The 17,501-nt window shown below is 37.0% G+C and overlaps 1 protein-coding gene across 3 annotated transcripts in view; it reads left to right on the forward strand.

The window, feature by feature from the left end:
• The first annotated feature begins 538 nt into the window (after window positions 1-538).
• The window catches only part of clip2 (CAP-GLY domain containing linker protein 2), a 75,755-nt gene continuing 58,792 nt past the window's right edge, over window positions 539-17,501 (forward strand). For 2 of the 3 annotated variants that reach the window (XM_022215405.2, XM_022215406.2), the window contains exons 1-2: window positions 539-1,285; window positions 6,518-6,740. In XM_022215405.2, the coding sequence (XP_022071097.2) occupies window positions 6,626-6,740 (115 nt within the window). In that variant the 5' untranslated portion in view covers window positions 539-1,285; window positions 6,518-6,625. The remainder of the gene's footprint in view (window positions 1,286-6,517; window positions 6,741-17,501) is intronic. The other variant, XM_022215407.2, reaches the window with a different exon arrangement.

Here is a 17,501-nt window from a genome sequence, read left to right on the forward strand (position 1 = left end):
TCTCTGTTTGGCGGCACAGCTGTCAAACCGGGCCCGCCCACCTGAGGGCGAGCTGACCAATCATAGCTGCTTTAAACTTCACTTCTCGGTCCGCTGACCAATCAGAGCGCTTTGAGTCCAGCCGGAACACCAGAATCGGTCTGGCCGCGCCTACTCCATCAGAAAACGACAAGAATGAAGTGCCCACGCGTGTCACGGGGTTCACGTGTTGCCCACAGCTGGCCTTGTAATTCCTTCATACCTACAAAATGTCTCAGACATCTCCAACCTGCCAGTGTTCTGTCTGCACCTACAGCTTGCCGGGGGTCGACCTCAAACACGCCAAACTCCATTTAGAATTTGCTCTATTTAAAGTTTTCCTACTTTTCTTGTCAAAATATACTTGGCATTTTAGGAATTCGGACTTATTTTTAAAACATGAGATGCTTCTTTGCAAACCGGCATGTGTATAATGGTTTAAACAATTCTTTAATTGTGCCAAAATTAACTTGTACGCGTGATTCTCCTCGGTGTACGCGCCCTGTCAGAGGCAGTGAAAGAACACAAGGAGAAGCTTCTTAAATGTTGAATATCAGTGCGGAGAGTGTTGCTCTGGGGATTTTATTTACGCCGAATATTAGAGTACGCCACGTCACTGGAAACAGCACCAAGTAGTGCTTTTTCAATGACTAATTTTCACGGATACACGCGGTTGAGCTTAAACTGGCATTTTTTCAAACGTGGTTCGTCACAGCGATGAGCAGTCTGCCCCGTCTTTCCCCCAGGAGGCTCTGCTTCCCAGCCCCTTTGTTCAGTGTAGCCGGTGGGCTGAGTCAGAGGGAGGCAACAAATCCACACTTACTGTGGGAACACCGACAAGAGAAGAGGAGAGGGCCTAAGGAATCGGAAATATCTGGGAATTTGCGTTTAACCAGCGTGAAAAAGTTGCTTTTTCCTGATGCTGACTTTCGCCTCGGAGACGCTCCGGAGCTGCGAGCCAGAGTTGGGCTCCTAAAGCGGCCGTGTATGCCGATTATCTCCGCTCTTGCGGCCGCTTTAGCCCTCACCATCCTACTGCTGGGAGAGGAACCGGCAGGCTACGAGCTAAAACCATCACCGGCGCGCTGCTGCCTGCTGTTGCCATCATCTGCTGATCCACGCTGACTCTCCCTTCCAGTTTCTGCTCAGCATCCATATTTGCATCCCAGGGAGTGGCAGCAGCTAAATCCCCCCCGATTCACCCCCGGCAGGACGCTGAAAGTTGCCCGACGCCTCCTCGGAAGCTGAATTTTCCCTCACAGCAAAGGTGAGTGTTTTCGTGCGTTTTGCGCATTTTGCCTTTTTGTGCCATTTTCTCTCCAGTCGGAGCCCGCAGAGGGTGGAAGTGAAGGACAGTCTAGACCACGTTGCCGCAGTCGCTACAACAATGGATCAAACTGGCGTTGTGTTACATGTTTTTGTGTGTCTGTGCGTGTTGTTGAGGTGCGCATTATCTCATCCTCCCGGCGTGTTTTCACCGGAATCAGGTGCGGATTGGAATAAAAACGAATCCAGGCCTTGATGCAGAAAAGCCAGCAGACATCATTCACTTCAGGGGCCTTATTGTTATTTCCACTTAATTTACTATCATTCCAGGCAGCTTTGGGGGTGTGATGAGGTGATTGATTGCTCTAAAAATATAAAAATCTCCCTTTTTTCCATCACCTGGATGAGTGTAAATAAGAAGGAAATCGAGCTGAGCTTTAAATCTTCCTCTAATTCACAGCGTCCAGCTTGAAACCCTCAGCCAGATGTGCTGTTTATTGTGCCTCTAACAGCATTATATCTTCTTAACGGGCTCTGGGCCATGATTTGTAGGCCATGCTCCACTTGGGCATCGGCCTACATTGGCTTTCACTCATATTATTGCTCTGCTCACATTGCTAAGTTGACCAGGAAAGGTCTAAATAAAGCACTAAAGCTTTGGTATTAATATTCAGTTAAGTAAAAGTGACACATGTGGAGATGAAAACACACTCTGGATGGTGCAGCTGGATGCTTGAAGTTATCCAGCTGCTGTCAGAAACAGACAGACATGATGTCAGCTCTGGTCTGTGGGAGTTTCTCTGTGCAGCCATGTTTAATTCAGGCTCCATGTTTGCTCAGGGGCACTAAGGCAGCAGCAGCAGTACTGGTGGTAATAGTAGTGGTATTAGTAGTATGGCAGCAGAAAAGTAATTTAAGAGATCTGACTGCAGCATAAACATGCTAATTTACAGATATAGATGAACATTTTAGCTTCTAAACATTGTTTTGATGGGTTAAGTTGATGAAATAGTATAAATAATAGTAATAATATATGTATATACACACAGTATTAAATTGAAATTTAAGAGAGAAATGCTTGTAAAATTATGATAAATTTGTATCTAAACGGTCTTTGTATGTCAAAAACTGCAAAAAACAAGAAATTTTATGGTTATTCTCTGTTACTACTTTTTGTCATTTTATATTTTTTTGTGTTTAAAATACAGAGAACAATCTGTTTTTTTTTTTTAGAAAAAGTTGTTTGTTTTAGCAATGATACGGCAATATAAAATGCTAATTCATTCATTTAGATAAGCATCTTAGGTTCCATACATTGTTTTGATGGGTTAAGTTGGCTAAATCATATAAATAACAATAATAATTTGTATAAATACAGTATTAAGCTAAAATTTAACCTATTAAATGAGAAAGAAATATTTTGTGAAATTATGTTAAATTTGTATTTAAACAGTCTTTCTATGTCAATCATTTTAATTTTCTCCCGAATAATATAAGAAATGTGCAGTTGTTTTCTGTTACTACTTTTTATTGTTATTTCACTTTTTTGGTGTATTTCAAAAATATTGAAAACAATTTGTAAAATTATTAGAAAACGTTCTTGAAATTACATTTTTTTGTTTTTACAGTGATACTGCAATATAAAAATCCTAATTTACTGAACATTTTAGATTGTAAGTGTTGCTTTGATGGGTTATGTTGAGAACATAATAATAATAATAATATATCAATACAGTATTAAACTGAAATTAAATTGAGAAAAATAGTTGTGAAATTGTGATTCCTTTGCATTTCAACTGCCTTTCTATGTCAAAAACAATAACTTTCTTCAGGAAAAATAAAGAACAATGTAATGGTTTTACTAGCTTTTAATGTTATTTTACTTTTTTGTGTATTTCAGAAATATGGAAACAAGAAAAAGTTCTTGTTTGTTTTTACAGTGATACTGTGGTGTAAAAATCCTAATTTACTGAACATTTCTGGTTTGAGACGTTGTTTTGATGGATTGTGTTGACTAAATAATGTTGGTAACTGGATCAACTCAGTACTTTTTTGTAAAAAAAAAAAAAGAAAGTAACTACTTTAATTTCTCCAAATTGTTCATAATTAAATAAGGTTTTAGCCTTATTTTCCATGTGATCATGGATTTTTTGGCTTTCTAATGTTTAAAGAAAAATATATTTTCACTTGTAAAATAATTCAATTACTGATAATATATAATATGTAGAGCTTTGATTGTCAGTAACTGTATGTACAATTAGAAATATATATTTATATGTATAAATAGATATTAAATACGTTTAATTCATATTTAACTGAAATTTAACCTATCAAATGATAAAAAAGCAATGTATAAGAAAGTTTATTCTCTGTTACTACTTTTAATGATATTTTACATTTGTTGTGTATTTCAGTCATGTTACAATGTGTAAAATTACTACAAAAGGTTCTTGATATTCCATTTTTTTGTTTTTACAGTAATACTGCAATATAAAAATCCTAATTTAATGAACATTTCAGCTTCCAGACGTTGTTTTAATGGGCTGTGTTGACTAAATAATGTTGGTTATTTCATCAGCTCAGTATTTTTGTAAAAATATGTCAAAACAAAACAAGCAAAAACATTTAAAAAGTGCCTCCATATTGCCAGAAAATAATGGAAAATTACCAACTCATAAAAATACTGTAATTTCCCCCAATTTTCCATAATTGAAATACAGATTCTAGTTTTTTTTAGCTGATTATGTACAGTGTTTTTCTTCTTCTTTTCCCTCCATTATTGATGTTAATGTGAGGATGGTATGTCAGATTTTTAAATTCTAACAAACCCCATCAGGATGACCAGTCGTATGAATGGAAGTTGCATAAAAACCACATTCGGTGACCAAGATTTCATCTAAGCTAGTGATTCCTTGTGTTTTTTTCTTCTTCTGGCCCCGTGTGGGCTTTAGTGTTCAGTTGTTTATGTTTTTTACCTAGATGTGACCTTTCCTTCTCAGATTGTTTGATTTTCAGTGGTCTGTGGAATCAGAAATATCCAGGGTTTCACAAAAAAAACACAGAAATGTCTTGCAACAGCTCAGATTTATCTACATTCTCCTCAGAGGATTCGATGCAGCTCTGACACAAAACTTTGGTAAAATGCTGTATGAGTTCTTGCACAAGTCTAAAGTAAACACAGAATATAAAATGAAGCCAAGTCATGATAAGGTGGAAACATTTGAAAACCTTTGGATAAATGCTCCTCTATTATTATGCTGCACTCTGTACAATCAGTTACTGACTCAATTCACCTTGTAACAGTTAAATTATAGGTTCAAAAAAATGACAAAAAAGACCAAATAAATGTTCTGCTGTTGGCTGCAAGAGTGAACACAACAGTCTTTATGCACTCCCACCATCTGAGGAACTGAATATCTAGTGGATTACTCTTATTATTGATGGCAATGTCACCACAACAATAGGAAAACCCTTAGCGCTAGCATGCTGTGTGGCTTATGTGGCTAACATTAGCATTAGCGTACAGAGCAGAGCTAACATTAGGGTACAGATCAGATCTTTGTGGAAACTGTAAAGCTGAGGGACGTTCAGAGATGATGAAAACTTTAAGACAGACTTGAAACTGATAAGAACTGGGTGGATGTTTACATCTGTTAGCTTCTCTCCTGCTCTCTGTGCTCATGTATACTGTACTTAAATACACCCGAATTCCTAATAAAGCTGTTTTCATTTACATATTTTTCTGTTGCTGTTGTCAGATAACATAATGAGTGTGAAGTGACTGAAATGTGGCCAATTAAAGCTACATGCTACATTTCCAGATGTAAACTACTGATTTTAAAACCACAACGTCTTCTGACAAATTTACCAAAGACATTAATTAAAAAAACATCTCTGCTGTCAATTTGGTGATGTTTCTCGTAAATTTGTTGCTCGGTGAGAAAGTTAGAAGCATTACACTGTCCTGGTCTCACATGCTGTACCAAAGTCAACTTTTTTTTTTCACTGAACAGAGAGAGTTTTCTTCCTGAAGGGGGCGTGAACAGCAGCAGCTCAGCTTCATTTAAAGCGACAGATACTCAAACTAAAACAAGACTTAAACCAGGAGTTATGCAGTCTTTGTAGAATGAACCGTCTTTATAGTATTTAATAAAAAAAATTAAACATTTTTTGGCGCCATGCTAAATTAATTTGTGAAACGGCCACAATATAGGACTTTTAAAATGCTAAATCTGTTGAATTGTTCAGTGGCATTTCCTTGTAAAATCATTGTTCAGAAACAAAGTTAGAAGCGATACAAAGTCCTGGTCTCACGCACTCCTTTATGTCTTTGTTGGTTTCCTTGAATTCAACTGTTTTGCTCTGTCAACCAGAAAAAGCTTTCTTCCTGAAGGGGGCGGGGCCAGCAGCAGCTCAGCTTCATTTAAAGTTACAGATACTAAAACAGACAATTTGGAGGAGGATTTCGTGGAGAAATGAACCATCTTCACAGTACTTTGAGGTGAAATATCAAAAAAACACATTCTTGGGACATGCTTCATTACTTAAAAAAAACGTATTACTTTACTAAAGTAACCTGCTTTGTTTGAACCAGAGAGAGTCTTCTTCCTGAAGGGGGCGGGGACGGCAGCAGCTCAGCTTCATTTAAAGCTACAGATACTTAAAGAACCTGTTTAGAACAGGAAGAGAACCAGGAGTTATGCAGCCATGGTGAAATTAACCGTCTTTATAGTATTTTAAGCTGAAAAATCAAAAATCACGTTCCGGAAACGTGTTTTATTAATTTGTGGAAAAGAGGCACAATATGGAACCTTAAGAACACTAAAAACTGTTGGTCTCACATGCTTTACTAACGTCAGCCAGAGAGAGTTTTCTTCCTGAAGGGGGTGTGGACAGCAGCAGCTCGGCTTCATTTAAAGCTATAAACACTAAAACTAAAACAGAACTCAAACCGTCTTTATAGTATTTTGAGCTGAAAAACTTGTGAGACTTTGATACATTTGCAAAAAAGGGTCACAGCATGGGACTCTAAAAACCCCAGCAACAGTTGATTTATCTCCTTTCTGACAGTAAGAAGAAAGCTGAAACTGTAAAAGATAGAAAAATAGAATAAAGTGCTCTTGTTCTCCTTCCAAATCTGAGTTGGAGTTTCGATGACACCCTCAGATTCTCTGTCGGTTCGTTCATCTCCTGGTAGTTTTTCCAGCCTCATCCCTCCTTTCTCCTTCTGCAGCTGAACATGGAAAGCGACGGCCAGCACTCCGTCGTCTAGTGCCTGAACCAGAAGCCTTCATCACCAGGGAGGAGCTCTCCGGTCCCGGCGTCTCGCTGCTCCTGTAGAATGAACATGCTGAAGTCCAGCGGACTGAAGATCCCTGGCCGTGGGCCCAAACATTCCAGCCCGGTGGGAAGGACCTCGGCGGGTGGAACATCCAGCCCCATCGCCCCTAAAGACAGTAAGTCACTTCCGTCTCCTGACTCCGTGGAAAACCGAGGTTTCTTTCTTGCAGACATTTAGTCGCCGGAAGTGTCTCAGACCTCTTGTTTGTTTGTGAATGACTCAGTAGAGCACAGCTGCATGAGATTACATGCATCCACGGTGTTCTTTAAAGGGAATTCCACCAGTTGGTGTTCATATTCAGCCTCATCTTCCAGTGAATTTACCCAGCAGTCCAATTCACATTCATTCCTGCCAGTTTTCAGCAGTTTGGACGGATGCCACTGGTGATGTTTGTTTATACAGAACACAATGAATGATGAAGTTTGAGCCAGAGTCTTTCATTTGGCTTCCCTCAGCCTCGACAGTTTTTGGATTTCATACGTATTTGTTTCTCTTGCAAAAGGATGCTTTTTTGTTCTTTTTTAACTCCAAGCAAGTATTTTTTGTATTAACACTTTGAACCTTTTGCTCCTCCTGTCACATTTTTACTCACTTATTTTCACTGTTATTACAGTTTTTGAACCTTACAGTATTCCATTTATGTTTTGTTACATTTTTTTGCTGTTTTTGCACCCTTGATGGTAGATTTTGGCTTTTAATTTACTTGATTCAGTTTTACAGTGTAAGATACAAGAAATATATTGAAAAAAAACAAGATTCCATTCCTGTTTTTCCTGTATGAGTGATATTTTTTGACCAATTTTTCAATATTTACATCTCCTGTAGGAGCCGGTGGGCTTTTGTAAAGTAGTAGAAATTATTGCCATTCTCATTCTTTTAACAAAAATCTGAAATAAACAGATATAACGTGCATACATTGTATTTGTTAATTACAGTAAATGTTCATTTATGCTGTAAAAACTGATGTTTTTGACGGTACTTTTAAGGAATTATGTTACCAGTGTAGTACATTTCATACTTGTTTCTCTTGCAAATAGATTTTTTTGGTTCATTTTTAATGCCATACTAGTATTTTTTTGTATTAACGCTTTGAACCTTTTGCTCTTGTTATGTTTTTACTCACTGTGGGCTCATTTTTCACTCCAATACAACATCCTGCATCTTTATTTATAGAGAACAACCATGACTAGAAGTAGAGAGAACTGAGAAATGTCTTTTGTGCAGTTTAACAAAGTTATGTCATAAATCGTACAAAGAACAAAAAAGTTGAATTTCATTGATCGTTTTTTTTCTTAAAGTCCCTTAATTTTTCCCAGATGACTCCGGATCACAGCTGAGTCACTCATGGTTTTATGGTTGCACCAAGGAATGCAGATTTTTTTTTTTCTTTTAGAGAATTTGGTTTTGGCTTCTGGTTTATTTTTGGAAGATTTGTGAGTGCGATATGTAGAATAATGTGAATTTTAAATGAAATATCGCAGCTTTAAGCTTTGAAGATACAGGAATGCATGATTTTTACAGATTGTGGTTCAGATAAACGGTGTAAATTGTGGCACCTTCTTTTTGAAAAAAGACCTTCAGAGAATTTAAAAAAAAGAATGAACTGAAATATGAACGGACTTCCAAAGAGAGTTATCACTCTGCAGTTCCTCTCAGCCATTTTAGTGCTTTAGTGCTCTGATAATCCACCTTATTAACCTGTAAACTGAACCAACTGGTGAACATAACGGAGCATTTAGCCGCTACGGCGTCAGATATTCCTTTCAGGATGAGGTGGAGACGAAATACGGAGCTGAAAGATTAAATAGTTCATTCCAGCAGCCGATAACATGACCTTAAAAGACCAATAATGCAGTTCTTTGTCTTCCAAACGTGTCCTAAATCTGTGTTTCCAGCTCTGTTTGTAGACTCCAAGCAGCCACAAATACCATTAAAGCAGCTTTAAGCAAATAAAAACATAGTTTTTAAACAGCAGACTAATCAAACATTCAGATATCTCTCTTAGTAAAAAACAAAAGACTAACAATAAATGCAATTTATGACCCAAGGCAGCAAAACACAACAGTTAAAGTATTAATATCTGCATGCAGGGAAGAGAGTTAAAACACAGCAAAGATGGAATAAATATTACCTTTGCAAGTGTTGTTTGTGTGTCTAAGGTTGGATTTATTCATTTTTCTGAGCCGCAGAGCTCAGCTGTTGTTAAAAAACCCATCAGTGGACGATTACTGAGCTGTTCTTTCATTACAATGAGCCACATGTCGTCGTGTGTTTGGGTTCTGTCCTACATAAACCTTCCTGCTGCACTAAATGATTCATTTTTAACAGCTTTGACTGTAATTTTAGGAATAATGTGCTGTTGTTTTGCAGATTTTTATAAAATACAAATGATAACGCGTAAAGTCACAGAAAATAAACAACTAATTTACATGTTAACGCTAAAAACATGGTTCAGAACTGTAAATAACATGTAAAAATGTGGAATTTACAGGTTAAATGTGGAAAAAAAGGGCCAAAACTGTAAAAAAAAAAAAATAAATAAATAAATAAAAAAGAGGTGTAGTCTTAAAATGTGTGACTGTACAATTACAGAGTTTTGTATGAGTGTTTAAATCAAATAACAGGTAATTATTTTCACCATTATTGCAGTTTTCAAATGTTACAGTATTCCAAAGTTGTTGTTTTTACTAAAGTAGTAAAAAATATTGCCAGACTCTTTTTACAGAAATCTGAAATAAACGGATATAATGTGAAGGGTGTATTTGTTTGGCACAGTAAATGCTCATTTATACTGTAAAAAATAATGTTTTTGACTGTAGTTTTAGGAATAATATTAATGTTATTGTACAGATCTTTATTGTTTTGTTAAATTTCAAATAACTAGTAAAATTAAAACTACAAATTTACACTGTAAATAATGTTCCACATGCAAATTCTACATTTTTACTAATAAAAATTTGCTGTTTCTCTGTGTGTGAACGGGAAAATTGCATCATTTTACTTTTATATCAGGTAAAAAAACATCTTTATTTTACAGACATTTGCTATTACTTGAAAGAAAAAATATATTAAGAACTAAAAACAGCAGGCAAATGACAAGTGGTTATTTCTGGGATTTTCACTGTTGGCTTACATTAGAGAGAATATAATCACAGAAAAAAATCTTAATTTTACAGGTTGAATATGAAAAAAACAACAACAAATGAGTCAAAACTGTACAAAAGAAATGTATTGTTTTACAACATTTGAATGTAAAATTATGGAGTTTTGTTTGAATATTTAAATCAAATAAAAATTGAATTATTTCCACCTTTTTTTTTTTACAGTTTTTTTTAACGTTACAGTGTCCAAACTTTTTAACTTTTTAATTATTTTTTTTGCACCCTTGATGATAGATTTTCAGTTTCACATATCAGAGAGATATTTTATAAAATGTATTTAATGTAATAGTTTTTTTGACCCCTTTTTAAAGTTTTACATCTCCTTTACAGACAAGTAAAGCAGTATAAAATACTACCAGACTCTTTCTTTTATCAAACATCTGAAATCAGCAGATCTAATGTGCATGCAGTGTATTTGTTAAACACACATTTGACCGTGCAGCTACTGAAAAATCATCTGCTGGCCGCTACAAACAGGCGCTGACACTAAATTGCAGCCTCTGTCTGCACAAAGTAATCACAGCTGTTCGCTCTTAAACGCGACCGCTCTGTTTGTCCTCCACAGTTTTAGCTCACATGACGTCTCTGAGCTCTGCTGCTGCTAAATTACAGCTTCGAGTCGAGCCGAAGGAGCAGAAAGGAAGAATGGCCGGCCTTCTTCGCTGCTTTCTCATTAGCATCGGCGTGTAAGGGAGGCCTTTTATCAGAGCGCGTCTCGGTTCACGCTGGTGCTGGAACTGCACGAGAACGACGAAGGAAGAAACAGTTGCAGCTTAAAGACACATTTTAAGGAATCTTACAGCGTTAGAGATTAAATCAGTAAACTGTGATTAATGCTGGCAGAATCACCAACATTATGCCATTTTTCAGAGTCAGAAAATATAAATAAAAAGCTGAAGGAATTGTCATATTTTCTCTTTTTAACACAATCCTTGAACTACTCATCTGTGATGTGTTGTTTCATTGGGAAATGTAGCCAGATCTTAGCTTAAAATTGTGATTTAAAAAATTCACCAAAATTCAACCCTTAGCTTAAATCACATTTTGCAAAAAATAAAAAAAATGTTCTCCTCATCGCATCAATGAAGCCATCAGTGACCCAGTTCTGATCAACAGGCATGTGACAAAATTCCGGGAGTTTTTGGTTGAACTGCAGGCAGTTAGTCATTTTTACTAATAATAATTTCTTTTTTTATTTGTGTGACTGTAAAATCACACCATTTTAGTGTGTTTTTGTTAGCTAAAAAATCTTTATTTTACAGATATTTTCTATTATTTGAAAGAAAAAAATACATTAAGAATTAAAAAAGAAGGCAAATGACATTCAGCCATTTTCCCTTTTTGCTTTAATTACAGACAATGAATTCACAGACATAATATGAACTGACAGGCTAAAATAAACAACAAAAAATCTGTATATAACAAACCATACACTTTAATTATATTCTGTAAAAAACAAAAAAATTGTGCTCCTCATTGCAAATATAAAGCCCTTAGTGACCCAGTTGTGGCCAACAGTCACATGACAGAAATTCAGCAACTTTTCGGTTGAACTGTTGATCGTGTGTCGTTTTTACTACTAATAATTTTTTTGAAAATGTGCAGCTGTAAAATCGCAGTTTGACTGTATGTATGTCAGCCAAAAAATCGGATATTTGCTATTTGAAAGGAGAAAAATAAATGAAGATTTTCCCTGTTTGCTTAAATTACAGACAGTGAATTTACTGAGAAAATATGAATTTACAAGATAAAGCAAATAACAAAAAATATGTATAAAACAATCAATGCACTTTAGATAGATTCTGCAAAAAAAGAAAAATTTTGTGCTCTTTCTCACATCCAGAAAGCCATTAGTGACCCAGTTGTGACAAACAGTCACGTGACAAAAATTCTGTGACTTTTCGGTAGAACTACAGGCTGTGTTTACACAGAGCATGCAGGAGACAAGTATGGAGAAAAATTTAAAATCTATAATATGTAGTGACATGATTTTATTCCAAGATTGGTAACACATGGGCACTTGGAAACACATTGCACATGTTGATTCCAGGTTTTTTTTTCAATTTGAAATGCATGAATAATTAAAGAAATTCAGCTTTTTTATGATTTGTGGCATTATAGCGGCATCATACTGCACAAAAATGACATTTCTGAGTTTTCATTACTTCCAGTCCTGGTTGTGCTGTTTCTACAGAGGTTCAGGACTTTATATTGCCGTGAAAAATGAGCCCAACAACATAAAAAAACACCTAGAAACTACTGAGTTCTGAGGTTTAATACTAAAAAATTTAGTTCAGCTTTACAAAGCATAGTGCAAGAGGAATAATGCAGAAAACTAAGCATTAAATCCACTGATAAGAGTGAAAGTTAAGCAAAAAAAATGTATTAACTCTTCGTTCATGTGTGAATAAGTTCTATGCTGGCAGAAATGAGAAAAAGCTTTCTAGATATTAAAAGCTGCATCATTCCTTTGGTTGTAGTGAAACAGTAAGAAGGCATAATGAGCTGTTGATGCCACAACATTCTTCTCTGGGTTCGTTAAAGCCACTTCCAGGCATTTTGAGTGAGAATAAACAATCGCCTCTTTCATTTATTCGTCTAAGTTTGGCCTGGAGGTTGTTCGTTTCTCTGTGTGTGTGCGGAGGCAGAAGAGCTCATGTTGTGTCTGAAATCATCCCGAAAGCATCCATTAGCAGCTCAGAAAGCTAATCCTTTAAAGTAGCAGCAGCCTGGAGCCAGTCAGCTGCTGCAGGAGGTCGTCGCTGCCCCGTGTGTGACCATCTCCTGCCTGTGGTTTTAAACTGTTTCCAACAAACGTGAACTCATTAATTTGCTCACATCCTGTTTGTACACTAAAGAAAACACACAATCATGATAAACGCTGCTTTATTTTCTCACTTAACTGTTTGTGGAAAAGCTGCATCATTGTGTTAGCGTTAGAATCATTATTGTACAGATGTTTGCTGAAAGAAAAAAATATCTGTAAAACAAACTGTCTGCTCTAACCAGATTCTGTAAAATACTAAAAATTTTGTGCTCCTCGTCCCAAGAGTGAAGCCATTAGTGACCCAGTTGTGACCAACAGTCACCTGACAAAAATTCAGTGAATTTCAGGTTGAACTGCAGGCAGAGCTCACACAGAGCTGATAGGAGACAAATATGGAAACAAGTTTAAAATCTATAATATCTAGTCAACATTTTTGTCTCCGGTATTGCCGGCAGTTGGAAAGAAGTTACACATGTCGATTTCAGGTTTTTTCAATTAATAAAAAAATGAATAACCATTAAAACCAGGTTGGTGCAGAAGATGTGACTGATCGTAAGCAGCTTTGACAGCTAATATAATTCTAATGACCGTCTCTAATTGCTTTTGTCGTCTACAAACCTGTTCTGACTCGTCCTAATTATGGCGTTTTATCTTTTGTTCGTGATGAGATTCACTTTGCAGTTTTCCACGTTTCATTTGTTTCTAATGACGATGTGATTGCTGTGGTTTTTACTTGTCAGATTGTTATTACAGCTTGAGTTTTTATTTTGACAGATTTAATTAGAATGTGTCATAAGTATTTGTAGACACGTGACGGGCAGTCAGAGTGACTCAAACTTTTATTTCCACGTCTATAAATAAACCTTTTCAGGATAAAACAAACTTCACAGATGCCTTCACAGAAATTATAGTAACTGATATTCAAGAAGTCTCTGCTGTAGCATTGAAAAACCAAGGTTTAGATAACTACAAGGTTCAGAAAAACAAGTTTTCTGTAAATATACTGAACTGGTTGGAACTGAATATTAAACATTTTTTAAATAAGGTACTCCAAATGTTTTATTACTACTAGCTAGATTAGAAGATTGCTTCCACTCTCATGTCAGTACAGTAAATATATAAGATTAGCAGTATAGCTTAGCATAGACTCTGTGTATGGAGGGAACCACAAGTTTTCTGGGTGTTTCTTGCTCCCGTAACTTTTTTACTCACTGAGAGCTCATTTTTCGCTACAATGCAGGTTTAAGGGATACGAACATAGCCAGTTTTTGGTGCCTCTGTTGGTTTATTTGCTGGTTAGCCTGTCAGTCTGTCTGTTTTAACGGGAAAAGCCGTTCTACCTATAAGGGTCGGTCTATGTCAGCTCAGTGAAGGTGGTTGGTTTACCATCCCAGAATCTGTTGAAACTTTGTAGGAATGATCTTTGGCATCTGAAACTGACATCTGCCAAATTTTCAGCTGAAATTTCAACAAATATGTATCAATCTCAGCATGAGCAGAGAGGTTTTAAGCGAAAACTGTTGTCTTGTTTGCCAGAATTTGTTAAATTCCCTCCATTCCCAGGACACTTCTGAACATCTCCTGAATATCAAAAGACTCTAGTACATATGCTTAAAGACATATGGATATCTAAAAGTGCCATCTCGTTCAATTTCCAGCTTGTGAATGATTTATTGAAAACTTCTTTGGGTGGAAAATGATGAAAACGTTGGAAATTCTGCTGAAAAATTGGCAGATTTCAACTTCAAATGCCGAAGACCATTCCTACGAAGTTTCAAGAGATTCTGAGATGGTCAAACAACCATCTTTGCTGAGTTGACATGGAATGACCCATAATTATATCCTCCGTACTACCTCAACTTGACTGTAAAACGCTAATAAGATATAAGTGGGGCCTCAGTGAGCACATGGAGGAATTAGTTTCCTGTCTCAGATAGTCTTAACGCTGACCCGGCCTCATTCTCCAGATCTGTTTGTTGGTTTTAGCTGGGAAGACTGTGAGAAGGGGCTGCTGTGTCGGAAGTTGGCAGAGTTTACTTTACTAAATTTAAAGTACTGTTTCGGGGAGTGAATGGAGGAAGCCTTCCCCCTCGCTGCTTTTGATGTGGAAATAACGGAGCTGTGCCACCTCGTCCGATGCAGCGTCTCCTGTGACCTTGGAAGCTGGTTTTGCTGAAGAAATATCTCAGCTGTAGTTGCAGACTATTGCCTTTGTCGCTGTTTTTTTCCATTTGTTGGACTTAAAGGTTTTCTGTACTTAATGCTAGTTTTATGTTCACTTATCATTTTTGGCTGCAAGTGACAGATGGCAGTCAGTAGATGGCATACAGTAAAGACTCTAGACTGAATTGAAAGCCAGAAAATCTAGGAAACATTATGTATACTTCATGTCTTAAACCTGTGATGGAGTTTTAAAGCTTTTCTCTTGCTATTTGTAATACTACTGTAGTATACTAAGATGTAAAGAACCCTTTGGGCATTACAGGTATAGATGACAAACGTGTACCTCAAAATTGTGGGTTTGTAGATATACAGTGATTTCTTAGGGTGAAAGTTGAACAACTGAACGTCTTCTCTACAGTAAGGTTCTTTAAACGTCGTCTAGTAAACGGTGCATTAAAGGTTCTATATTGTTGCCATTTTTGGCAAAATAATGAAAATCTCACGTCTTCGACTTTTTCAGCTCAAAATACCATAAAGATGGTTCATTTCCCTATGACTGTATAACTCCTGTTCTAAACAGGCTGCTCCAGTGTCGGTATCTTTAAATTTCCACACCCCCTTCTGGAAGAAGACTCTCTTTGTGTCAGTGAGTGACAGTGCAGAGCAAAACCGGTGACATCACGTCAGGTGACATAAATTTGAATGAATGTGTCAGATGAGGACTTTCTATTGCTGCTGTCTTTGTCTTTGAAGTTTAATTTTACATGGAAACATTGGAAGACTTGCACAGCTCCTGTTTTTATCTCGTGTTGGTGAGTTTTGGCGTTTTAGTGGCTGCAGATTGGAAAAAGTTGCTGGTTAGTATAAGGTCTTAATAGGCTGCATTTCACTACATACAACAAAAACAGAAAAATACGTAAATAAGAACAGCTTTCTTGGGAATTCATCAGTATTAAAATGCAATACATGTGAGCACAGGGATAAGGAGAGAAGCTGCCAGATGTAGCGAGTTTACGTTGCACTGAAGAACTAGCCTAGCCGCGCTAGACAACCCACGGCAACGAATTTGATTCTCTGCCAGGGTGGGTCTAGTTACCCTCCATAAGGCTCGAGGCTGGATTCTCCTAAAACTGGCCGGACGAATCACCATGAAGTGTAGAGTCAGAAGGCGGGCGTAAGTAAGTGACGACAGAGGCGCGACGATTCTGACAGAAACAACCGGCGCACAATAAACACTTATCTTTCGACTCGGCTTTGGCCACAGCCCTTAAAGATTTGAAGCTAAAATTCAACTTGAAAGATAAACAAAGGACGGCACTGAAGTGTTTCATTGAGAAGAAAGACGTATTTGGACTTATGCCGACGGGATATGGCAAATCCTTAATATACCAGTTGGCTCCGCTGGTTGGGAAGCTAATGGGACTTAGCCACAATCCGCCGGCGCTCTAGGAACTACGTCAGCCTATTCGTTGCGCTGATTGGTTGTATACCTACCCAATTGCTGCAGAGTGATTTGAAAGACAACCTTTTAGCCCGCCTCCCTCCCTGTCGAGCGGTCCTAGACCCTTGTGCCTTCAGAACATGGGTCTAGCGCGACTAGGCTACTGAAGAACAGCAGGCAACATGAAAACACAGTAACCCACCCAGTCCTTGTTTACGGGTCTCAAGTAGATGTTTTTTTTTAAAGTTTTCCACCATCTCTGGAAGTCCCTCAGGTTAACAGTCTCCACAGAACTCTGAGATGTGGCTGTAGGATTAAAGTTAACATTAGCCACATTAGCCGCACAAGGTGCTAACGCCAGGGTTTTTCCTGTTACTGTGGTGATATTTCCATCAAAAATAAAAGTGATCCAGTCCTAAACTTCCCCAAAAGTAATGGATATCTTCTAAAAATCTTGATAGCAGTGAGGTTGTAGGGAAACTTCATAGGGAACCTCCGACTTTCCACCAATGGGCGGCCATAATCACAAATATCCAGGGTATAGAATGTAGGACTAAAACATTTATGACTCCAAAAGTTCAAACACGTAGCTCACAACAGGAGACGATAACTTGCTTTGTTTTTGATCTATGAAAACGATGTTCTCATTTTCTAGTCTCTAGCATCTATCCTCTCATTTTTGTAAGCATCGGCATACAGAGTAAAACAAAAATACTCACCAGTGCAAACATGCAAAACTAAAAAATAAGAAAAACATGCAGATAAATAAAAAACAGTGACAACTAAAAAACTATGTAGTGTATATCTAAAAACAGTTTTGTCTTGATATAATGATAATAATGATGCAGAGTACATGATTTTACCACTCTTACTGAAAGTAATCATTTAACTACTGTGAAAAAATTGAAAAAATTTACTTTATAGAACAAAAGCGCAGCGCCGACGCTGTGATTGTATATTCATTTTTGTTTGGCGGTAGGTTTTAAACCAGATAAGATAGATCAATCATTTTAGTATCGCTTCCTTTGTTCTTAGTTTACCTGATTTTTGCTGTCTAGTTCTTAATTTATGTAGTTTTTGCCTTTTAATATCTTATTTTGTACATTACATTGCTAATTTATCCTTTTTTTTAAATCTCAGAACCATCTAAGTGTTTATTTAGTGTCAACTGTTGCACAAAGAGAGAGTAATGTAATTTCAATTCTTGGTATGCCATGTACGTGTTGAAGAATTGACAATAAAGCCTAAATAAAGTGACTTGGCTTTTCAAATCTGGGGAGTTAGATTAATATTTCACACATTCACCATGTCTTGGAGCACTTTTTCTTTGCAGTGATGGGTTTG

The sequence above is a fragment of the Acanthochromis polyacanthus genome, chromosome 17 (genome assembly GCF_021347895.1).
Source record: "Acanthochromis polyacanthus isolate Apoly-LR-REF ecotype Palm Island chromosome 17, KAUST_Apoly_ChrSc, whole genome shotgun sequence".
Lineage (NCBI taxonomy): Eukaryota > Metazoa > Chordata > Actinopteri > Pomacentridae > Acanthochromis > Acanthochromis polyacanthus.